This window comes from Typopeltis vanoorti, chromosome 17, assembly GCF_054136105.1.
Source record: "Typopeltis vanoorti isolate ZY-2024b chromosome 17, IOZ_Tvanoo_1.0, whole genome shotgun sequence".
Classification (NCBI taxonomy): Eukaryota; Metazoa; Arthropoda; class Arachnida; order Uropygi; family Thelyphonidae; genus Typopeltis; species Typopeltis vanoorti.
This window is the reverse complement of record NC_143565.1, coordinates 79,810,465-79,837,622: the sequence shown is the minus strand read 5'-3', so window position 1 is coordinate 79,837,622 and position 27,158 is coordinate 79,810,465. Positions and strand designations below refer to the sequence as shown.

At 37.6% G+C, this 27,158-nt stretch overlaps 1 protein-coding gene across 1 annotated transcript in view; it reads right to left on the bottom strand.

Annotated features, from left to right (window-relative positions):
- Positions 1 to 258: 258 nt before the first annotated feature.
- LOC150097534 (flavin-containing monooxygenase 5-like) overlaps positions 259 to 27,158 on the bottom strand; it is a 37,118-nt gene continuing 10,218 nt past the window's right edge. Inside the window, exon 3 of the mRNA XM_090407302.1 lies at positions 259 to 1,353. Within this exon, the coding sequence (XP_090263428.1) occupies positions 379 to 1,353 (975 nt within the window). The 3' untranslated portion in view covers positions 259 to 378. The remainder of the gene's footprint in view (positions 1,354 to 27,158) is intronic.

Here is a 27,158-nt window from a genome sequence, read left to right as displayed (position 1 = left end):
ACAATACATTTATCTCCACATTTGGCAGTACGCGTGAAATTTTTTTATATACAGATAAAAATGATAAAAAAGTAGGTAGTTCGTCTTGAGCTCTTGGACACTAGTGTGCATATTTATTAATTTAGAAACCAGAAATAAATATATGATAAAATATAAATCAATCGCATAATTTTTTTTTTCTTTTTGTAATTTCCGATGTGATCTAAAAATATAAATGAATATATAATATCTATATAGCAATAACAAACCTTGCTGGAATGAAGCTTTTAATAAATTTATTTTCAGAATGTTTTCTATTTTTTTAAGTAAGAACATATCTCCACCAATTGTACATTTAGGCGAATGTTTTACAAAAAATATTTCACATATAATTTTATATCAAAAAAACTTGCCATTAAAACAGTACACGATAAATATTATAAACAAGACTCCAATCCACGCCATAGTTAATAATTGGAAGCCTTTGTTTTTGTAAGTTACAGGACGAGTATTAAAAGGAGCCCAAATTCTTTCATTGGTCTTTAAAATGGCTTTACGAGCTCCAGGCCAGGCATGAGGTCCGGTCAGTCGGTAATGATAAGGCGTGCATGGTCCTGTAAAACAAGTCCAGAATAACTTTGGATCTGTAAGAGCTAAAGGCCAAAGTTTAGGCTTGGCTCCAATAATCTCGGCAAGCTCGTCCATGAATGGAATCCAGTCGACTTGTACGGTATGTCTTGGAGAAGCGGTGTACCGTTTGGCATTCATTTCGTTTTTCTCTTGGATGTCAGCTATCATGGTAGACTTGGAAGGTAGGCGAAGCTTTTTATTCATCAATAGAGCAAACCATCGCGATTGCATTTCAGAAATTGGAAAAATGGCTCCAACTGGCTGAATTAGTCCAATGATGATCAAAGTAGGATGTTCCAGGTTTGGAGGAAAAGCGTATTTGTACAGTTGAACCCTGTTTTCTTTAGACTGCACAATGTCCCCAAGAAAAGGAAATGTAATACGATATCCTGTAGCCAAAATTACTGAATCCAGTTCAGTAACATGCTTATCACCTTCGAATACTATTCCATTTTCTGTAAATCGTATGACATCACCCTTTAACATAACTGTACCTGCAAGGAGTCGAGATGGTAGAGTGTCGGTAATAGTTGGATGCTGTCCAAATATCCTGTGTTTTGGTTTCATTTTGTACTGTTTGTGATCGAAAACTTCATTCATAACATTCTCGAAAACTGTGCAGACCAAACTGTAAGGCAAAACGCTCATTAAAACATTATCCCATCGAGTAAATAAATCAAATGGTTTTCCTCGTTTTCCTGTTCTCGCCCATATCCATGCTCCTCTTCGTGTACTAAGATAAACCTGGAAAAGAAAAAAATATTATTTCAATTTTAAAACTCACTGTTGTGCAGTTTTTTCTGAAACACCATTATTGAAAAATCGGAAAACCATGACAAATATAGCAAAAAAAAAGGTTCGGTTTTTAGATTAATATCAGATAACTACTATACACAAAAAAGGCCTATTAAAAATAACATATGTTAACAAAATCGATGTAATGTTTGAAAAAAGGGATACCAGAAAAAAGAGAAAAAATACTTTATGTGGTCGATTGGAGTGGACATTCCTGTTTTTGATTCACGAGTAATTTTTTTTTAAAATGTTTTTTTGTTTCATTATTTTCTCCTTTAGATCATGCCGCCAAACAAAAAAGATGGGATGGAATATTAATATTTATCAAACAACAATTAATAGCAAAAGAAACGGCCTATTACTTTGAGCATGCTGAAACACTTTGCCTCGAAATCACTAATACCACCAATAGACAGCATCCCATAATACTAAATGCTATTTACAGGCCACCAAACCTAAACAAGATAAAACTCTTGCACGAACTCAATTGCTGGCTTTCACGCCAAGAAATGTGCTTAAACGAATACCTAATGATAATTGGCGACATAAACATAAATATTGCAAACGAAAACCAGAACAACATTGTACAATACCTAGACACGTTATCCATGTATAATCTAATACCAACAATAACATCATGTACTAGAGAAGAAATATTCGGAAATATTATCACTGCCTCCCGTGTAGATCATATAAACGTCCGAGCACCACCAAACAGTTACACTGCATCAGTCATAAAGTGCAAAGTAGCAGACCATTACTTCACCGCTTCTAAACTTGCACACCATGACAATATCCATGCAATGTCCCACAGAAGAAAAGCGACAGAAAACAATAATAGACGAAGAAATAGTCAACCACGAGATAAAAAAAAAAACAGACTGGGAATACCTGGCATCAGATTCAGCAGATATCTTATACAACAACATTAAACTCACACTGGAGGAAATATATAAGAAAGCTACAAAGAAAGTCAGAATTCGTTCAAAATTCAAAACAACACAAAATCCTTGGATAACACAAAACGTAATCCTAGAAATACACAGAAAGGACGCTTTATGGAAAGAATTTAAGCGATATCCAAATAACACAGCTTTAAAAACTGAATATAAAGCTGTGTTATTTGGATATCGCTTAAATTCTTTCCATAAAACAGCTTTAAAAACTGAATATAAGATAACAAGAACTCGTCTTACAACACAAATCAGAAATGCAAAAAAAGAAGCTACTACAGAGACAAACTAACCTCTGCACAAACCAACATGAAACAAACCTGGTATCTGATCAATGAGATGCTTAGATTGTGTTCCCAACACCACCGCCTCCGAAACCATAAAATACAGCTTCATGAAGGATGCAAAACCTATCCAATAACTAGCAAATGACTTTAACCAATATTTTGCCGACTCCATCCAAGAACTGCACTGAAATATTCCCCACAATTACAAAACGTGACCCTCCACTTAGACCAAAATCAAAACAGACATTATGGTTCCCAACCATAAAAGAAGCAGAACTTCTCTCTGCAATACATCAAATCAAACCAAACAAAGGCCCAGGAATTGATGGAATAGATGGCCCAGGAATTAAGTCCTATCCTATTAAAATTAATAAATAAAATATTTAAAACAGGACAGATACTAAGTATGCTAAAGACCGCCATAATCACACCCATATACAAACATGGAAAAAGAATTTTAATCAGCAATTACAGACCCATAGCAACATTACCAATTATCAATCAAATTATGGAGTGGATCATACTGAAGAAACTCTCGGCATACACAGAGACCTTTCATATTATCCCCACACAATATGGTTTTCAGAAAAATAAGGGAACAACATCTCTCTTGGAAGACTTTACAGACGTAATTAATACCGCCTTAGACAAAAACAAAATTGCCATGGTAGTCTTTATTGATCTAACTAAAGCATTCGATACACTCACGCATCAAACCTTGTTAGAAAAGCTGAGGTATGTTGGAATAGACGGGCCTCTTCACAGGTGGTTTACAAACTACCTTCAAAATAGAAAGCATATCACACGTATCGGGTCAAACCGAAGCAGAGAGCTACCAGTAACCTGTGGAGTACCACAGGGAGCTGTTCTCTTCCTAACTCTATTCAACATTTACACGCACGATATTAATCAGCTACCACTCAAAGGTGAGATATTCTAATACGTAGATGATACAGCGATAATATCCATCCATAATAACGCAAGCATAGCCCAAACAAATATGCAACATGACATAAATCTGATCATAGACTGGCTCACGAAACACTCCATACACCTAAACTCAGAAAAGACAAAATTAATGATATTCAGAAATCCACTGACTCGACCAGTTGATAACAAATATATAACCATCCAACATGCAGTTTCCAACATAAAAAACACACAGAACAGCAAAACCACTACAATCACTCAGGTTCAAGCAATACGATACCTTGGAGTTTACTTCGATGCAGATATGAACTGAAATAGCCACATAAACCATCTACACAACAAACTCCGAACAATAAGTGGCAAACTCTACAGCAGGGGTTCCCAACCTTTTTATTTCCTAGAGCGCATTCTAAAATACCGATAGGGCGACGGGCACCATCTAGTTTTTCAAACAAATTTTTTGAATTCGTTTGTTAAATGAATACATACAAAATTTACATTATAATCAAATATTTTATTACTTAAAAGTTTACACTATATAAAAATTTAAATATATACGTATATATATATATAAGTTGGTGTGATCTTTGGCATTGCATTGCATTGGCTAGTGCTTCATAATTAGGAGAATATGATGATATTCCAGTTCTTAAACTGGAATGAACAACTTCGAATGTGCGTCTACTTTACATTGTATGCGTTTAATACTCGTCATGTGTCATTAACGCATGCGTCATATAGCATGCCATGAATTTTTGCGTGATCATTTCAAACTATACGGCACACGGTTGAACAGCGGCGGGAACACACAAATTGGTCGACGGGCGCCAATGTGCCCGAGGGCATAGGGTTGGGAACCCTTGCTCTACAGGTTAAAAGACATAGTTCCCATACACCTAAAAACACTAATATACAAAGACTATGCCAAAATATACGAAGATACGCTATAACAACGTACGCTTTCTGTGCACCCTACAAATTAAATAGATTAATGTCGCTACAGTACAAAATGATAAAACTGATCTTTTGGGAACAAAGAGAAAATCACGACCTTATATACATTGCAATGTCAGAACACAAAACACTGACAGCAAAACATTTATGTCACTATGCAGCTTTGCTAAAACATTATTTCGATACCAACTACAGGACAGTCAGAAATACATACCATATAACAAGTCCTCAGACAACTAATTATATCACATATAAATACAATGATCACTACCAGACATGATAAACAAATTACCTTTTGAATACAGAAACCTTACAAACTACAATAGCCTGAAAAGAGCTCTAAGGACATACTATGAACAAGAAACACTCACCCAAAATACCATACAAACTCGATGAAACACAATGTATTCGTTCAGGCTTCCAGTTCAGCGACGCATCGATACACACACACACACACACACACAATAAGTTATTGTATGTGTGTGTGTGTGTGTGTGTGTGTGTGTGTGTGTGTGTGTGTGTGTGTGTGTGTGTGTGTGTGTGTGTGCGTGCGTGCGTGCGAATTTCTCAATCATAGATTTCGTAGCTTCCCAACACAGCAAAAAAACCTAATAAATAATAACCAACTGGTGTCATCCTCGGATAAGCTTCCATATAAGCTACGAGGATGAAAGCAGAGAAATTAGTTCTCATCCAAGACGTATCATATGCAACCAAATGCATGTAATGTACGTATCACATGTAAACCAATGTTTGTAATGTATGTATCATATGTAAACAAATGTAAGTAATGTATCATATGTAAACAAATGTAAGTAATGTATCATATGTAATGTATGCAATAACTGTAACAAAAGTGTGCAATATAGAGTGATTATATCCATTGATATTGTATATATAGAGTGTAAAATTGCAAAGAAACATCTGTAATAATCATCATTATGAATATTATAATAATATACGTTGTAAACACTTATTGTTATTATTATTATTATTATTTAAAAAACCTTATGTACGAGAAAGTATTTGTTATGCATAATTATGTTCATATAATGTATGTAATTTATCTGAGAAATAATAAAATGCTAAAAAATGTTTTTTTTTTAAATTATTATTATTATATACCGATTACGGAATTCCTTTATTGTGATGTTTTTTTTTTTTTTTTGGTCAGAGTTAATAATCGTAGGTGGATACCCACTTTATATATATTTGATAAGTAAAATATATAAGGTCATTAATTTTTTTTTAGTAAGTTTCTTGAAAAGATTAATGTGTAAAATTATAAACCTGCCCTCGGCCAATTAATTGGAATTTCACACATAACACATATAAATTTTATCTAAATTGTATATTAAATCTTAAACATTCTAGTGCTATGATTTAAGAGTAGAGTGCACATACTACTGCCAGGAAATATCTGTTCATCTAACCAAGGCAATTGTTTTATTGTCAAAATAATTCTAATATAAAGGCGAATTTATCAAAATGTTTGATTAATTTGCAGTTGAGAGCAACTAGTTAATAAATATCAGTTAATTTAATATTAATGTTGGAATTAAAATTTAACAAGTGAAATGACAATTTTTTTAACTGTAATAGTCTTTCAGGGATCAAGCACTTTGATAGCTAGTAGAGATGCAAAGTAATTATTATTACAGATCTACATGAATATAAACAGCTTTGCTATCACGTAGTAAGAACTTTGTAATATGTGTTAATAAGATCTTTGTGCTTATTAGTCATTTATGGTAATAAATGTTATTTATAATAATAAACATCAATGAAATATTATTTTGTTTTTTATATGTGAAAAGAAAAAAAATATGAATATAAAATTTATAAACATTTACTTGAATAGGATCTATTCAAGTAATTGATCTATTCAAGTAAATGAGTAAGAGAAAATGGCCTCGCCTACTCTCGTATATACGGGAATAAAAAGGCGTTAGCTGATTTTTTTTTTTTTTTTTTTTTTTACTTGAATAGGTGATTTTTTTATTTTTCCGTTGGCAGAAGTGAAATTCGATATCCACAAGCACAAACTTCTGAGTAAAAGCACGGAGCTAACAAGATATCACACAAAAAATAAATATTAATATTTAAATTATCGGCTAGATGTTCTGATATTAACAGAAATCAGACGAAGAAATTGATTTACCAATTAAGCGGATTTAAAAATTATTATCAATGTAGAAATTATAACAAATCTGGAGTAGTAATTATCTTTATCCGAAATTCCATATCTGTTAGTAACATTACTAACATAAAAATGAAAACAGCTGAAAATGTCAATTTGTATTTAGAGCATCATAATATGTATATAATGGCTGAGTATAGGTCGCATTGTTACACGGAGTTCAACTTTATACAAGAACTCGAGTGCAGTCTAGATGAGATCAGAAGTGACAATGTTCTCGTAATTGGGGATATGAATATTGATTTGCTGAGGAATAACGGATCCTCTCATGATTATCTAGATCTACTTGCCATGCATGGACTCGAACAATATATTAATGTCCCCACGAGAGAATTCAATGGTGGTAGAACGTGTCTAGATCATGTATTCGGGAGCACATTAAGTGGAAACAAAATCCAAACAGCAGTTCTGCGCCAACCTCTCGCGGATCACTTTTCAATCGGTATTAAAATGCATTTTCAAGTACAGCAAAGATAGTATACAACCGAAAACATTCCCTACACAACAATTGACTCCAGAGTATCGAAACGTAACTTAGCACTGTCTCCTGGGAAGGTATGGTGACGGAAACAAATATTCATACCTCGTATCATAAATGTATTGCAATATTGAACAATAAAATACAAGACTCGACTAAAGTTAAAATAATAGACAAAATGAAAGAAACAAAGCCCTGGATTACACAGGAAATCAGACACTACATAAAAATTAGAGATAAAGTGTATAAAATGTTTTTAAAATACCCGCACAATCAATATTATGAACACAGTTTCAAGTACTATAGGAATCTGATACATCATAAATTAAAAGAAAGTAAAAACGAGTACTACAGAAATGAATTACTAAAATGCCAAGGAAATCCCAGAAAACAATGGAAGTTTGTGAATAAATTAATCGGTAAAGATACACACAAACAAAACCTCCCATACTTAAAGATATCGATAGGAATAGAGAAAATGGAGACAGAGGATTAGCTGAAGAATACAATAACCATTTTGCCACAGTCAGTGAAAGCATTCTGAAAAATGGTAAACCCACCCCTCAAAATTGCACTCTCAAGAGACTAGATAACTCCATATATCTTTTCCCTACTTGTGAAAACGAAATCAAAAATGTTATAGCTAGCCTAAAAACAACCAAAATTTCAGGATATGATGGTATTAACACAAACATTGTGAAAGAATGCCAAATGTACATCATAGAACCCCTAATGTACATTTTTAACTTATCACTGATGACAAGCACGTTTCCATCAGATTTTAAGAAAGCCACATTTGTACCTATTTACAAAAAGGGAAACAAAAATAACTTGATAAATTACAGACCGATCTCCCTTCTACCGGTCTTTTCGAAAATATTAGAGAAATTGGTAAAAAATAGACTCGTGAAATTCTTAGACAAAAACAACTTCTTTTCAAAGAATCAATTTGGGTTCAGGCAAAAGTTTAGCACAGAACATGCTTTACTGAACTTCACAAACACAGTTTATATCTCCATTAACGAACATAAACTAACATTAGCAGTATTTCCAGATATACACAAAGCTTTTGACTCTGTATCACATGAAATTTTAATAAAAAAATTAGAAGTCATAGGAATACGAGGTACTCTGCCCTACACTGGTTCAAAAATTACTTAAATGCCAGATCAGAAATTGTAAAAATAAACAACAGCTATAGCAGCTCCAAAGCAGTAGACTGCGGTATACCACAAGGTATACCGCATCTGTCTTGGGACCAATTTTATTTAATATTTATATCAATGACTTCTGCAATCTTAAACTAAACAGTAAAATAAATACTTTTGCAGATGATACAGTACTAATTTTCTCTACAGACACAGCCGTACAAATAAAAACCATCGTGAATGCCGATCTTTTGAAAGTAAAAAATTGGTTCTAGTCAAATGAACTCAGTTTGAATGTCTCAAAAACTAAATATGTAAATTTTACTTGCGAAATACAACTGGCAAAATGAACTTCACTGCACAATTAATTTTGCATGATTGGAATTGCAGGACAAATTCAAATTGCAACTGCGAGAAAATAGAAAAAGTCAGTATAATAACTTACACTGAGAAAAAGTCAGTGTAATAAAAATACATACTCAGCGCATTTTTTCAAGCTGCTAAACAGTTTTTGGACGGCCCGGCTTTTCGTTGTCCTCAAGCGTCTCGTGACCACTTTGAAATGGCTTAAGCTACTCGTAAACTTGAGTACGGGATAAGCATTTATCACAGTATGTTTTTTGAAGCATTTGATGTGTTTCTGTAAACCTTTTACCAAGTTTAACACAAAAGTCAATCGCAGCGCTCTGTTTGAAACTCATTTTCCGACCGTTCGTCAAAACACGCTGTCACTCTTGGCACTATAACTCGGCTTCTAATGAAACAAATGTCATAAACAGTTGACACGACACTAATAAAGGGTGCCGCTTTCGACAACAAAAGATACAACAGGTTACACCATTAGTTTCTTCTATTTTCGAAAAGTTCGGTTTCGTTTTGGACAGAGGGTGTAGAAGGAATTCAAGGGAGAGTTTTTTTCAGATTAACTTCATAATATCTTTTGAAACAACAAAGAAAGAGAAAATAGAGTTTGACTAAGTTCATTACGTTTTCTGGCAGTCGGTTGAACGCCTTCTGATGTGGACCCTGGAGATGCTGCAAGTTATCAATAGTTCAGGAGATTGCAAAATATCTTCCATTTTTAAATCAGCAAACAGAGAAAAAATTACAAGAATTCTAACACCAACATTGAAGTGATATACACTTTAAAAATAGTAACAAATGAAAATTATCAAGAGAAAAAAGTTTCATATTCTTATTGCAGCATATCAGAATTTGAATCAAGTCGGCAAACCCTGATTTTCTCTTATTACTCGGATAATTAAAACTAAAAATCTCCTTGAACATAATGTCGTATTATTATTATACTAATAGTCTGTTGTCTACTTAGAAATGTTTTATATCTGTTACGGGACTAATAATACCATTCATATAGATTTTCTTTTTCATAATTTAAGTAGTCATTCTCTCTCTCTCTGGACATAAACGTCAGAGTACATACAATACCATTTAAAGGTATCACCATTTTCTATATAAAGTAACTATTTTTTATTTGAATTAATTATTATTTCTGTATACATCAAATGGATACGGATATTTCTGTGGTTTAGCTATTCTTCCTTTAATTTTCAGAAGTGAGACCACATATTTCTACGGTTTTTTTTTAATTGGTCACTTTGTTTGTATGTTCTAGTTGTAAAGTCTGATAGCATCTGCTACGTGTAATTAATTTTTTCTATCCAGTTTTAGATTTGTACCCTTCATGATGTAAGTCCGACGACTTACGAAACTTGTTGAGTTATATTATTTATTTTAATAAACCTGTTATATGTCTAGAAACATGTGATCTGAATACCAGATTTTTATGAAATTATTATGAATCTGGAGGGTATTTTGGAGGAAAGTCGTTTAACTCTTCATAAATACACGCGTGATCCATATTAGCAGGAAAATAAATTCTTTGTTCACATCTAGAAATACCACTACAGATCATCAGTAATAAGCATAAAATCCTCGTTATATACACTGCTTGGAAAGAAGCCAACGGACAAACCCCACGGGCAAGGTGCATCATCCCATTCAAGGAATCACATGTTTATAGCTGGTATGAATTGGAGGAATATGATGTTCCCAAGATAGCGCAACTGTATCAGGGTGAAATGTATGTGAGAAGGGAACTGACGGAGTATGAAAGAGGCATTGTGATAGGATGCCATGTTTCAGGCCTATCTGTTCAGCAATTTGTTTAGACAAAATGGGTCATTCCAGTTCAACAAGCAGTGATATAATACTGAGACGAAATCGAGGGGAGTCAACTGCAAGTACTACCCACAATGGACGATCCACCGAACGTGTCCGTAGGGTGTTACTAAAGTGTATGTAAAAACTGCCATTCGTTCGGCCGACACATTGAATGCGGAGTTCTGTGTATCGACTGGAACTCGAATCTACGCAAAAGAATTCAGAACTAAGGCTCACCACATGGGTTTCCATTGTAGGACAGCAATGTGCAAGCCCCACATTATCTGAACAACATGCTGTGGCATTTTCAGTGGTGCAAAGAGCGTGTACAGTGGGACATGGAAGATCGGAAAGCTGCGTTATGGAGCGACGAATAACACTACACCCTCTACCGAGCAAATGGAAGGTTTAGGTGTGGCGAATGCCCTGTAAATGTATCTTACCAGAGTGCATAACCACAACTATGAAATTCAAAGGTGGCATTGTGATGGTATGGTCCTGTTTTTCCTGATCTGGCTTCGGACGTCTGTTTTTGCTGCCACGAACATTGAATTCGGAGAGGTATCTGAATATTCTGGACAATGCAATGCTCCTTACTTTGTGGCTTTTCTACAGAAATGATCGTTGTCTCCTTCAGCAAGACACCACACAGTTACAGCACCACAAGGATGCTAATGTAATTATGTGGTTTGTGGACATGAAAGTCACCACACTTGACTGGCCTTCAGAGAGCTCTGATCTGAAATCTACTGAACACCTCTGGGATGAACTGGAGCATCGGAAGATGTCAAGGGACGTCTGTTGCGAAACAATCCAGGACTTCATTACGTATCTACAGAAAGAATGGTCTAAAATTCCCACAGATCGCTCTTGTGCGCTTGTGGAAAGTATGTCCCCTATGATTGCTGCTCTCATTGCAGCGAAAGGAGTCCAACATCTTATTGAGGTGGGTGACATAGTTGTTTGTTCCTCACAATATGATGTCCGTTGACTTTTTTTTTCATGCGGTGTATATAAATACGAAGCCTTTTCAAACTCTCGACCAGATTCTTCAATGTCTTTCTTTGAAAAGCTCTTACTGAGCATTATAGCGTCGATTCAGTCAAAATGACATCTATTCAAAGCCATCATGTTTCCTGTCGAATAGAAAAGCCATCCTTGAAATTAGCCATTAATTGTATAAACCTGAATGTCAATATAGATCTTCAGCTGAACATTCAAATCATGTATTCTAATTTTGGATGCATAAAAAAGAAGTTCCACTAGATCAGATTCTCTTCATAACCAAGATACACACTCCGATCAAAAAAAAAAAAAAAACAAAAAAACGCCGACATATGTATGTCGCCGTTTTTTTTTTATATGTTCATGCCAACAATTATACACCTTCTGTCCAAAAAGAAACCAACCGAATGTTTAGAAAGCAGAAGAAACTAGTGGCGCCACCTGTTGTATCTTTTTGTTGTCGAAAGCGGCAACCTTCATTAGTGTTGTGTCACTAGTAATGACATTTGTTTCATTAGAAGGCGAGTTATAGTGCTAAGAGTGATAGTGTGTTTTGGCGGTATCCGGAGAGTTCATCGAAAAACAGTTTACCGAAAGACAATTCATCGAAGGCAATTCATCGAACAACAATTCATCGAAAAAGCAATTCACCGAATAAACAATTCATCGAAAATCAGTTTATCGAACAACAATTAATCGAAAAAGCAATTAATCGAAAGCAATTCCCCGAAAAAGCAATTCACCGATGAGCAGTTAATCGAAAAGACAATTCATCGAAGCGCAATTGATCGAAAAACAACAATTCATCGAAAAATCACAATTCATCGAAAATACAGTTCACCGAAAAATGAATTATAAGGCGTGTGGGGGCGAAGATATGTGTGCATTTATTTATTTTTTTGTTTGTTTTGGATTATTTTGAGAGGTATATATTTTTTTATTATCCTACTATTTATAACTACTATTTATCCTACTTCGTTCGGAAAGCAATTTTTTGGCGGGGCATACTGGTTGCAGTGAATGATAGCCACTGAGGCGGGTATAGTTGAGATGTTAAAAGAACATTTCATAAAGGGACTTCATCCTCGTGAAATTTTTTAGCTCATATTCTAACCGTTGATGAAACATGGCTTCGTCACTATGACCCAGAGAACAAACAACAGTCAATGGAGTGGAGACAGAAAGGTTCTCCATGGCCAAAGAAGTTTCGAACCAAACAGTAATCAGGGAAACTTCTTGCCATTGCCTTTTAGGATATGGATGGTGTAATCCTTACCTTACCTCAAGAAGGTGAAACTGTTACAGCAGCCCTGAAGGAATTGAAGAAAGTACTGAAGGAAAATCGGTTCGAGAAAGTAAGCAGAGGCGTGTTGCTTTTGCAGGACAATGCACCTGCTTATGAAATCCAACAGACAATATACGACTTGGGATTTCAATATCTACCTCAAACACCATATTCACCAGGACTGGCCACAGGGCCAACCCTAGAAATTTTGTCGCCACGTGCAGTAGCATATTTTTCCGCCCCTTCTCCTTAAAAAAAACTTTTTTAATGACGTCTTAAAAGCCATGATATTAATCTAGGCTTCAACATCTCTGATCATAAATTCTAAATAGCAGCATTAGCTAATAAAAATTCATACGTTAATGAAAAAGGATCATAAACTATATTTTTTACAGAGAGAGAGAGAGAGAGAGAGATTTTCTCTTAATGAGCAGTATAACAAAATTATTCGAAACGTGTTATTGTACTTCGGGATCTTTTAATTTTTAAAGGGGGGGGGGGGGTGCACAAAAATTTTGCACTCAGGCGGCGCAAACCCACGGAACGGCCCTGAAGATTAGTCACTAAGAGTTGTGTAGATTCTAGTTAATTGTTAAGAAAAGTTAATTGCTCTCCACATGTTTACTTGTGGCACCAAATAATGAATGAATAATTCCAGGAAAAAAAAGTTTCTTTTCCAGGCATTAAAAAATACACAGCCTACATATTTACAAATGAATTGTAAGAATAAATTGCCGGTAGACAGTGTCATTTCCTGATCATGTTATCAGGAAATGAAAGTTTATGCTAAGAAAGAAGATATATATACATATATATATATATATTCAAGATACCAAGTAATTTTATATTAACTTGTTTTTAATCCTATTTCCCAAGTAAGCAAACAGACAAGAAAGTCAAGTTTGCGCCTGTAAGTAGTGGAAGTCCAAGGCAACTCTTGGTAATGCCAGTCGAGGCAACTCGTGGTAAAGGTGTGGGGGGGGGGGGTGGGGGGGGGGGGGGGTGGGGGGGGGGGGGGGTGGGGGGGGGGGGGGGTGGGGGGGGGGGGGGGTGGGGGGGGGGGGGGGTGGGGGGGGGGGGGGGTGGGGGGGGGGGGGGGTGGGGGGGGGGGGGGGTGGGGGGGGGGGGGGGTGGGGGGGGGGGGGGGTGGGGGGGGGGGGGGGTGGGGGGGGGGGGGGGTGGGGGGGGGGGGGGGTGGGGGGGGGGGGGGGTGGGGGGGGGGGGGGGTGGGGGGGGGGGGGGGTGGGGGGGGGGGGGGGTGGGGGGGGGGGGGGGTGGGGGGGGGGGGGGGTGGGGGGGGGGGGGGGTGGGGGGGGGGGGGGGTGGGGGGGGGGGGGGGTGGGGGGGGGGGGGGGTGGGGGGGGGGGGGGGTGGGGGGGGGGGGGGGTGGGGGGGGGGGGGGGTGGGGGGGGGGGGGGGTGGGGGGGGGGGGGGGTGGGGGGGGGGGGGGGTGGGGGGGGGGGGGGGTGGGGGGATAAGTGCATGTGGTACTCCTGTCTTCCCTACAGATAAATCGCTAACTGTACAATGAAGCAGGATGTACACTTACATTAAATGCTCTAAAATGCAAGAAAATAATTATTACGTTTCAATGACCGCTTCCATATGTTGTCTGTATCATGAGTAACGTTCCGCATTGTTACTGAACATTTTCTAAACAATAGTTTGCAAGAAAAATGACTTTTCGATGAATTATGAAAGAATTCATCGAAAAATTTTCGGTGAATTGTTTTTTCGATGAATTGCATTTTCAATGAATTGTCGTTCGATGAATTGTCATTGGGGTGCTTAAGGGTCAAAGCTGTATAACTGAGAGGAGACCTCCACATAGCCTTTAAAGGAATGCGGAGAACCGACCAGGGCTTCTGACCTAATGTCCAATCCTCACCTTCTCGTGGTGCACCCTGTTGGGTATCTACTTTGATACTGAACGGACGAGGATGGGCTGGCAATTTGGGATTTAGCCGACCAAATTGTATTCTTATTGGTTAAACCAAAATAAAAAATGATGGTACAACATGACAAAATTTCATGCCGGCTGGGGCGTCGCCCGGTTAAACAAGGCCCCCGTTGTTTTCGCCAGGGAACCAGGGCGAACAGCGAAAAGTCAGCTACTGGAACAAATCTGAAAACAAACCCCAACTCAACATCACCAGAGTTAAAGATCGGTACTATCAACGTAAGAAGCCTGAATGGCAAAGAAATGGAGCTAGCTGAGGAATTAGATAAGTACCAGATCGACATAATAAGGGTGACTGAAACAAAAAACACCAAAACTGGTGAGATCTTTCTGAGCAATATATATAAAATGTTATATTCAGGCAATGACAATCAAGGAAAAGAAGGAGTAGCCATAGTATTCAACACGAAATACGAGGCTAATCTTCTTGAATGGCAGTCAGTCTCAAGTAGAGTAATGTGGGCAAATATGAGAATGGGGAACTGGACAATGAGACTTATTTGTGCCTATGGTCCCACAGAAGGTTCTACTAAGGTAGAAGTGGAGGAATTTTTTGAGGCTTTAGAAAAAGCAACTGACACAATGAAAAAGGAAAAGTTGGTCCTTGTTGGGGATCTAAATAGTAGAGTAGGAAATGATTGTGAGACATACAAAAAATATTTTGGGAAAATTTGGAGAAAAGAGCAAAGCTAATAATAATGTCAAATATCTGTTGGATTTCTGCTCAGGACATGGACTGGTTATTACTAACACCATGTTCCAACATAAAAATGTCCACAAATTCACATGGAGAGAAGAGGCTAGGAATAAGAAAAGTCTCATTGACTATGTTATTGTTGATAGTGATGTTTTCTCCCTGGTGCAGGACACCAGAGTGTACAGAGGATTTGAAATTGGAAGTGATCACTATTTAGTCTTGAGCAGGATAAAATTGAATTTCATATTGAAAAGAATAACATGTAAGAAAGTTTTAAAGCGAATAAAAGTTGAGCAGCTCTCAGATGTGAACTGTAGACTAAAATACAGAAATATTATTGAAAAGAAAATGAAAGAGTTTGAGAACAGGAATCAAACCTTGGAGATTCAGTGGCAAACTCTAAAGGAAACATTGATTGATTCTGCCAGAGAGGCATGTGGTGAGGTTGTGTGCAAGGATAAAAAAATCAGAACTCCCTGGTGGACACAGGAAGTTAAAGAGGCAGTGAACGAAAAGAAGAAAGCATATCAAAAGTTCCTGGCAAATAAGTCAGCTTTTACTCTTACAGAATACAGAGACAAATGTAAGAAAGCTAAACAGTGTGTAAAACTAGCTAAACAAAAGTCATGGGAGGACTTTGGCAAGAATATAGAAAATAAATATCAAGAAGGTGGCAAAATATTCTGGAGGTTGTTGAAGAAGCTTAGGAATGGAGGAAAGAGTGCTGTAAAAGGAATTAGAGATGATAAAGGTGAAATGAAAACAGGAGAAAAAGATATCCTTGAAGTATGGAGTAATTACTTTGAAAAACTGCTAAATGAAACAAGCAGTGATGGCAGCACAGTGATAAAAAACACTGACCAGGCATGCAGTCAGGAATACATATCCATACTTGAAGTAGAAAAAGCCATCAAAGGCTTGAAATGTGGAAAGGCAGCAGGAGTAGATGATATTCGACCAGAAATGCTGAAGTATGGTGGTATAAGAGTCTTACAGTGGCTGCACTGCATAGTTCAGAAAGCCTGGACAGAGGGACGAATTCCCGATGATTGGAGTAAAGCTCTCATAGTACCCATATATAAAAAGGGAAATAAAACTGAATGTGAGAATTACAGAGGTATTTCCCTACTGAGTGTTACTGGCAAGATGTATGCAAGTATACTTGAGAAACGGTTAAGAAGAATTGTGGAAAAAAAGCTTGGTGAAGAACAAGCTGGATTCAGGCCAAATAGAGGCTGTCAGGATCAGATCTTCACTTTACGACAAATAGTCGAGAAAGCATGGGAATATAACAAAGATCTGTATTTAAGTTTTGTCGATTTGGAAAAGGCATATGACAAGGTGCCAAGAGAGAAGCTATTCAATACGCTGCAGTTATATGGTGTCAATGGGGCATTATATCAAGCAATACTTAGTCTTTATTTGAGTTGTGAGTCAGCAGTTAGAATTGAAGGAAGTACAGGAAGATGGTTTCAATGTTAAATCTGGTGTGAGACAAGGATGTACATTATCCCCTCTGTTATTCATTATCTATATGGATCACATTATGAAGGAATGTGGTATTAAACCTGATATCAAAATTGGAGATGTTAATGTGAGCCCTTTGCTTTATGCGGATGATGTTATACTTCTAAACAAATCCGCTACAAGTCTGCAAGATTCTCTGACTAAATTGAATAGCTGTTGTAATAGATATGGTATGAAGGTCAGCAATAAAAAGACAAAGACAATGAAAATAGGCAGAATCATTGAAAATGTCAACTGTGTTGTGAATGGAGAACCTGTGGAACAAGTAAAACATTTCAGCTACTTAGGCACAATTTTTACTGAAGATGGTAAACTAAATATAGAAATAGACAACAGAATCAGCAAAGCTGGTATCGTGGGAAGTCAATTGAATAAATTCATATGGAATAAGAAAGAAATTAGTCGGAACACTAAATTAGCTGTATACAAGACTGTGTTCAAACCAATTTTAACTTATGGATCTGAGAGCTGGGTCAGAAGTAAAACACTTGACCAAAGACTAGAGACCGCAGATATGAGAGTCCTGAGAAAGATTAGAGGCATGAACAGATGGCATCAATGGCAATATCATATTAAAAATGAGGATATTAGGAAAGAACTTGACATTGTCAGCATCCAGGAATGCGTTAGCAGATTTAATCTCAGATGGTATGGTCACTTAAATAGAATGGGAGAGGAAAGATTAGCAAAACAAGTGTTCTTTGCCAGGTTGGCAGGAAAACGACCCAGAGGAAGACCAAGATATAGGTGGATTGATACGGTACAAAGTGCCTTAGACGATAGAAATATAAGATCTGATAATGTTGGAGTCTTGACAAGTAACAGACTGATTTGGAGGAAAATTGTAGATAGGAAGTTAGTAATGATGTAATTTTTTCATGTAGTACTGTCATATCCTGTACATGTTGATGATGATGATGATGATGATGAATTGTCATTCGAGGAATTGGTCATTCGATGAATTGCCTTTTCGACGAATTGCCATTCGTTAAATTGTCGTTCGGCGAATTGTTTATTCGGCGAATTGCTTTTTCGATGAATTGCTGTTCGATGAATTGCATTCGGTGAAGTGTCTTTCGATTAACTGTTTTTCGATGAATTTGCCTGTAACCGTTTTGGCGAACTGTCGGTCGTCACGATATTCATGCCTCATGCGACGAATTCTCGTTATCAGTCACTTCAAAACTTCGAGATAAAACTCACCATTCACCATTTGGCTAGACGAATTCTTGGTGGATAATGCCCTTGGACTCGTAGAAACAAATCAGCATTGTCTTTACTGTTGACTTCTCCAAGCGACTTTTTTTCGGATGCCCCCTCTTCTGGTGGTCTCCACTCAGCACTCTGGCGCTTTGTTTCGGGCTCATACTCAAAACACCACGTTCCGTCACCAGTAAAGATCGTTTCAAGGAAGTGTGAGTCCTTACGAGAGGTTTTAATGAGGTCCTTGCAGTGTTCTTCAATTCGATACATTTTTTGGTAGTCGGTCAACTTGTGAGGAACAAATTGCGAATTCAATTTACGAAGTCTCAAAACTCTCTGTCAAAATGTGTGTACAGTTGATTTTGAAATCCCCAATTCATCTTCAACCAATTTCAAGGACGATTTAGGGTTTTCTTCGAAGAAATCACGCACTTTATGGATGTTAACTTCGCTCAGTCCAATTTTTGGACGGCCCAGCGTTTCGTCGTCCTCAAGCATCTCACGACCAATTTTGAAATCGCTTAAACCACTCGTAAACTTGAATATGGGATAAGCATTCATCACCGTATGCTCTTTGAAGCATTTGATTCGTTTCGGTAAGACTTTTACCAAGTTTAACACAAAAGTCAATCGCAGCTCTCTGTTCGAAACTCATTTTCCGACCGTTCGTCAAAACACACTGTCGCTCTTGGCACTATAACTCGGCTTCTAATGAAACAAATGTCATAAACAGTTGACACAAGACTAATAAAAGTTGCCGCTTTCGACAACAGAAAGATACCACAGGTGGCCCCACTATTTTCTTATATTTTCGAAAAGTTCTGTTTCTTTTTGGACAGGGTGTATAAACTATGAAAAGCATTCTGAAAGGCATTCTGAAAGTATGAAAGGCATTAATATGAAGTTGGTCTACCCTTTCCTAACTATAATAACTTTCAGTCTTCTGGAAAGGCTTTCTATTAGAGTTTGGTACATTGATGATGCAGTTTCCTTCACTATTCCGGAAGATGATTAGTGAAGTCAGTCACTGATGTGAAGCACTTCGACCTGGCTTGCAGTCGGTGTTCAAATACATCCCGCAGATGTTTGATGGAGATTAGATCAGGGCTCTGTGCAGGCCAGTAATGTTTTTGAATACCCATCTCATCAAACAATTAATGCACAGAATACGCTTTGTGGAGGTAAGAATTGTTTCGAAAAGGGTTCTCATCGAACTGTTGCCATAAAGTTGGAAACAGAATTATGTAGAATGTCATCATTATAGGTCTCAGCTTTAAAATTCCTCGTCACTGGAACTAGAGTTCCCAGTCCAAAACATGATAAGCAACCCCAGACAATGAACCCTCCTCCATCAAACTTTCCAGGTGGCAAAACACATTCAAGCAGGCAGCATTTCCTGGCATCCGCAAAAACAGAGACTCGTCACTCAGACTGTCAAATGGTGAAGTGCGATCTATCACCAGAGCACGCGTTTACACTTTTCCGGAGTCCTAAGGCGATGAGCTTTCACCACTCGCTTCACCCAACACTTGGAGTTGCCCTTGCTGATATTCAATTTGTTTGTGGCTGCACGCATGGAAACTAATATTCTTTAGCTCCCGATGAAAATTGTTGTGGTGCTGGCTTTAGGGATTCTGGCACCCCGATGCAAATTTAAGTTGAGCGCCCCATACCTTTTTTTAAAATATAGTTAAAAAGTTTAAAGGTTAAAAACTGAAAGCAAAATTGTGCACTTTGAAAAATACATATATTATCAATCAGAGACTGCTGTTTTTTCTAGATCATATGGGATCACTTCTTTGTTGTTTAATTGATGGAAATTGTTGGATAGCTTCTTTTAAATTGTACTAAGTGCACGGATAACAATCGGGATCACTTTGGTGTGTTTAAGCCACAGTCGGCCAACTTCGACTGCCAGATCTTGATATTTAGTACTTTTTTCCAGTTCTTTGTTGTTAACTTTGTTATCACCGGAATGCAATGGGGTTCAGATAACCTCGTCAACTTCAACGCTAGTAAAACCCAATTCTGTGTTATTTCCCACAAAAAAGAACCTTTTCCCCCAGTATTATTTTTGATAATACTTAAATTCTCAGACAAGATGAAATTTCTTTCTCGGAATTACCTTAACATCAGGCTTCTCATAGCAAGTGCCGTAACGAGGGCATGGAGAAAGAGGCGCCCGCCACAGGCGCAACTAGGTTTCGGGCGCAAAACGTAAAAAATAAAAATAAATAAATACATATAAAATTCAGTTATTTTGTATTGTATTTTTAAATTTCGGCAATACGCCGCTTTAGACACACAAATTCTGCAACACACTGCAACTCATTTTGATGGGGTTAATCGTATTCAACATATTGCATTTAGTAAAATTTAACTTGTTACATTTCAATTTTTCAAACTTTTTGTCATTTTTGGATTAGAGGGACGCAAGTTAGACACTTGCCACAGGCGCTTCATACCCTCGTTACTGTACTGCTCCTAGCATAAACACATAACCATTTCATCCTCAGCTTCCAAAAAACTAGGCTTTCTCTTTCGCTCAAGACGTTCCTTCACCTCAAAACAGCTGTTAACACTATACAAATCGCAAATCCTCCCAATCGAATACTGTTCTCACATTTGAAGTGGGACTCCTAAAAGCTCCCTCAAAATGCTTGACTCAATACAGAGGAGAGCAATTAGACTGATAAATGACCCATCTCTTACCAACTCGTTCCCCTCCTTTCACATAGACGCTTGGTCTCTGCAATCTGTATATTCTATAAATATTTCCATGGAAAATGTTCATCTGTAAAAGCATCAATAATTCCCCCACTCTGTACTAAGCCCATTGGAAAACGTACAGCTGTTGTCAAACATCCTTTCACACAACAAGTTTCTTTTCCTCCTTCATCCCTGATACTGCTGTATTGTGGAACAATCTTTCCCTGATGTATTTCCCAAGGAATACAATACACAGACTTTTAAGTCAAATGTAAACAAGTTTCTCCTTTCCCATATACGGTACTAACGTACTATAGGTTGACCAGACAATGGATCCAATATAAAAAACAAAATATTACAATATATTTATTGAATATTCACATTTAATAAACGATAATAATAAAACGTGTTTTTATTTTATTTTTTTCTACTCACTTCAGCGCTCCGATGCGACGCACAGTCTGCTTACCGCGTTAAGCCGGCCCTGGTTTTGTTTGGTACCGCGCACAATTGCTTGGTACTGCGTTAAGCCGTACCAAGCAATTCAGGACTCGGTGATTTTATGACCCCTACTATTTGTGATTAGGCTCTTATTGCTCCATGACGTTTCCACTTCACAATAACAACATTTACAGTTGATCGGGGGAGCTGCATCAGCACAAAAATTTTCCGAACTGAATTACTGTAAAGGTGACAGATATCCTACGATAGTGTCACATTGAAAGTCACCGAGCACTTCAGTACAACCCATTTTGCTGTTAATGTTTGTCTAATGTTTGAAGATTGCAATACGCATGTTTCCTTTTATACCTATATATGAGTCATGGTTTTGATGTATACAGCCATTTCTTCTACAACAACAACAACAACAACGACGACGAAAGTGTGTCCGTATACTTTTGATCAGACAAAATTCATGAGGAGAGGAATCTTTCAGCTGAGGGAGAGTTAGCCGATCTCACGCAGTTGCAGAAAGATTTTTTCTGGATCCTCTAAATCCCTAAATCACAGTCATAGCGGACGCCTTCTCTGAATTCGCCCGAAGCAATGGCCAGCAAAAGTTCATCCAGCACCGATGTTTCACCTCAATCAAGAGTCGCTCACTCTAGCTGAGCGGTAGTTAGATAAAGATCAAGATTCCGACTACCAAGGAAACGACAACAGCGAGAGCCTTGCTGATAGATGGACAAAGTGATGAATCATTGCTAACAACAGCAGCCACACTTGCTCTGCTGAAGTCGGTCAAAGGTCTGATGAAGTTCCAAACTTCGAAAAAGGCATTAACGCAGTTCTGCCGAAAGTACGGAAAAAGGTCAGTACTCTCTCTCGCTCTCCCCCCCCCTCTCTCTCTCTTATGACAATATTGTAGCAAACACCCCGTTGGGAATTTATACCATCGGGACAGCTAATGCTTGTATAAACGCACAATCAACCAACAGCGTATCTCTTGACAACGGAATAGTCATGTTTGCAATCAAAAATGCCTCCATTACAGCAATATTCTAAATATTTCTGTAAAGCAGTTGTAAAGCATATCCCACCGAAAAATATAACCTACATTTCCAGAGTTGCTGGAACCGTGCAGATATATTACAACAGATATCGTTGGCCGAAACATTAATTGAAAAAGTAGCAAAACACTGGAGCATGACATGAGTCTCACCTACCGCTCTTGCTCCCACGATAGTAACAGTATCAAATGTCCCTCCGGAAATAAGTTACCAAATCCTCTGTGGACTTCTATCAAAATATGAACTTTGCGAGTCTCGACCACTAACACTGAATTTGTCCACATCAAGAGTTTTAGAAGAGAGGCTTTAATGCACATTACCGACATCGCAATCGACTCTAAACCGAAAATAATACATACCGAAATAGACGGAGTAGCTTACACTTTCTACATCACTGTTGTTCCGCAATGTTTTAACTGTCACGAAGAAGATCATCTAAGGAAATCGAAATCATGCCCATATATATTTAAGAGTGAGATATTAGCTGACAAGGCTATCAGTGCCAGAGGATTCGAAAATAAGAAACAACAAACCAAAAAACACGCAACATTTTCACGAAAGAGCACGCATCTAGTACAGAACATTTCAACAAACACCGAAGAATCAATTTCAAATACTATTAAAGAAACTGTCATTTGGAAGAACCGCTGCCTGCATCATCGACAGGCAATCATGAAGAAATAGACAAACGACAAAACAACATGAGCAAAATAACGAGCAAGAAAAAGAAAATATTAGTGCAACAAATTCATGAAAACAGCTATCCAAAAGACAAAAGTTGAATTACAGCGTTTGACACTCATCACACTGCTCACGGATTATAACTACACGACAATAAGTGGTCTAATTACCCAGCTGGAAGCAGGAAAAAGAGGAAGAAGAACTACCAACCTCAGAAATAGAATATATTACCAGAATAATGTATTAATATATATACTGTCTTATAAGTCTGGAACAACAACAGCAATTACATCATCCGGACTGACTGTACGGAATACCAATCCCTAGAAGCTACCATACGTTTACAACTAGAACATCCTGCAAGAGTAGCCCTAATAAGATCATGGCATAGGCACATAATCTTAACTGGATGTACCACAAAGTAATTCTTTCCACTGGAAGAACGCAAACAAGAGTCCACCACAATAACAAAAAAGTGGAACGAAGATCGTGATGAAATACTCTTATATGCCTAACAATACTATAAAAACTTATACCAAACTAACGCAACCTCCGTCGATGCCACTTGTATTATGATTTCTGATGTGAAAACACACTTACCCGCGATTCTGTATAATACAGAACTTCCCATCATTCTGCATGATTTAACAACTGCCTGCACTTCTTTACCAAAAGATAAATCTCCAGGCATAGAGAGAGACTCACTACTGAATTTTATCAATCTTTCTGGGAACAGCACTTATTCTCAACAGAATAAATGACGAAGCCATTACCAACAGCCTGCTACTCAGTATGACAGCATCTATTAACTTTATTCCAAAGAAAGGAGACCTTACAAAATTAGGAAACTGGCGACACATCTCCATTATAAACACCGACTGTAAAATAATATCAAAAGCCATTTCCAATAAACTCAAACCCGCACTGAAAGAAATAATAGATAGACACCAGAGTCATTCTATTGCAGGACGACCTCAAAAACTTCCATCTTATAAGCGATCCGATATATAAACAGTAACAACACTGAAACAATTGGTCTTGTAACGCTAGACCAGTGGTCGCCGAAGTGGTCGATATAACATTGTTAGGGGTCGATTCGGGCTCAGGGGTCGATAGAAAAATATAAGACATCATTGTACAGGTAATATTTAATTCGGTTAACTTGGATTACCTCCATCCTGAATGACACGCAATTAAGAGTGAATCGTGGGAACAGTGACATGAATAGGGCCTGTATGATGGAGAAAGGTCATGAAAATAGTTACGGAGGCCAATCAAGTAGTCTAAAATAAGGTATTTACCAATAAACGAATGTCGTTGGTTCCCGCTCGGCAAAGAAGCACACCCTTCACATTGACAACTTTAATAAATTGTATACTAAGATAATAAAAGTCTTATTTTCATATATGTAAGGAAGATTGTATTATTGTTATTTTGTTATCTAAATTAAATTTTATATTTTATATATTATTTATCCCTCCTATCAAATATGTAATGTTAAGAAGGACGTCAAAAACAAAAACGTATCCCTTTGACGTTAAGCCAATATAATAATATATACTATATTACACATACAAGAAACACTGTAACTATGAAATAAATAATCTAAAAACTTACATAAGCGTCTTTTCTGCTTGTCCTATTATAATTACGTAATAGTAAAATAGAGAGGGTCTATAAAAAGTAAGAAACTCTTGAAGGGGTCGACGGTCAAAGAAGTTTGGCGACCCCTGCGCTAGACCAAGAAAAAGCTTTCGACCGTATTGCACATTCCTACGTATTGAACTGCTTGAAGGCCTTCCGTTTTGGCCCAGGCATCATTCAAGACATTAAGATGATATATAGTAAAAGCTCACTTCTGCATGAAGATAAGGAACAGATTCCCGATATCTATACAATACAGTACAGGTATTAAACAAGGCTATCCACTTTCTGGTATGCTTTACACATACGTCACAGAGCCCTTTGTGCGAAGAGTGAATATGGTTGCTTAGCGCATCCCATCCTAAACGTTTTTACCAAGACATAACCCTAACAATGCCAAGCTGCCTCAGGAACTAACCTAAATGAACATGAAACCACAGGGCTGTGGTGTGGCAGGCAAATTCGTTTTCCTCTGGAGACCACTGATTGGTCTTCGTGGGAAACAAATACTTGGGAGTTAGATATGCAAATACGCTGCAAGCAAGTACAAGGAAATGGGTGGCAACATGAGCCTCCACAAGAGGGAGAGCAACAATTGTTAATCAAACTAAAATCAGACTAAAATTCTCAGTCGACCAGCGCAATTTATCAAACAAATACAATCAACGCTCTATCGATTCCTATGGAACCAAACAAACTAGCCTTTCTACACTAACGTTAGTATTTCTCGTAAAGAAGAAGGATAAAACTTGATATTCATCAACGACAGGAAAACAACGTTTCGCACTCGCTTTTTTCTCAATACCCAACGATAGGAAATGGCACCCCAGCGCGCCACTGAATATATTTTCAATTCTGCTTAGAGGTCTCTCTTTCCCCACAACTTTAAGAATGAGTAACAGCCCATGTGACATGGAGTCTAACAAATGTATACAGAAATGCCCTTCGAAGATGGAAGAACTTAAACCTGCAATACACAGTGAAGACAGCCTCTTTGCCTGAATCCTCCTGGCATCCATCTTCCACAACACGATATTAAGGAACCTCCATCAGTCATAGAGACGTTTTCTTTCCTCCATGGAGCTGGAAAAGCGTGAGAGACTAGGATGGCATTCTCTCTCCGATCCTTACCTGGAAATTTCTAACATCGTTCACAAACTTGGAATTCTAGAAATAGGCCGAGCAGATAGGTAATGAGAAATTTTCTTTTCTTCCGTGATATTATGTCTGATAGCATAACGGAAGAGGGATTCAGACTCCCCCCCCCTCTCTCTCTTCCGAAACGGATGATCCGGTGTCTATCTTTTTGATACAGTTTTTATCTTCGACACACAATAACGAATTGCACAACACCAAGAGGGGCAACTGACCATCTACTTGCAGCTTTTAAACAAAAGGGGAGAAGCCTTCTCCTCCAAGGGCATCACCATCATCATCATCAGCAACAATAAAGTTACAGTATGTGTCAGCACGCACGTTGACCATCGATTATGTACATTCTGTGACCTCTTTGTAAGATGAAATCTATGTTACTCACCCGCAACTTTTTGAGAGTAATAAGCTCCTAATGATAGAAAGGCCTTGATAAAAAAGTGAAGCAAGTTCAAGATATTCTACTTTATGAGAATACTCACACATCATTTATTGGATGACAAAAGGCAGCGCCTCTACAAAGGAGTTTGGAAATTCATCTCCTTGGCTTTCCCCTTAACTGTCATCTTAAAACAATCTTACATTATTCTTTATATTCCAAATATTCCTTATAGCAAATATATAGAGAATGAAAGTGCAGTCTATTGGAGAAGGAGTAGAATATATTTTGCTCTGATTTTGAGCAGAGCAAGATATGTTCTGAAAATTCTACAAGCGTGTTTTGAAAATTGAGGTGTTTTTCATTATAGTAAGCTTCAGTAAACTTTCCATACGTCCAGAATTTGTCAAGAAAAAATTGCTGAGTTTCAGCTAGTGAATCACCTTGAGAAACGTCAGTATTCCCGAGACTGTAAAGTTTATTTCTAGTAAGAGTTATTTTGCAGATCGTTTCTCGTGTATTCAATGAGTTTATTAATTGGTCTGATTAGTGTGACGACTGAGAGGATGATTATGAAAAATACTGAAAAAATACAGATTAGGAATAAGCTATCGCAATAAATAATTTTATATGTCTCACTAGCGTAAATCAGAATGATCATTTTGAACATTTCTATGAGGACGTCATCGGCTTCTTTTGTCCTTCTCTCGTAGCATCCGGGAACATGCTGTGCCAGATGAAAGATTAAAGCCAGTGCTCACAGAGCTAGAAGTGAAAAACGTTTCACATTACAGTTCCTTATTAGGCAAGCTGACGTTGCTCAGGGAAAGAAAAAAAAACAAAGAAAGTGTGAAGCTGAATAAAAGGATA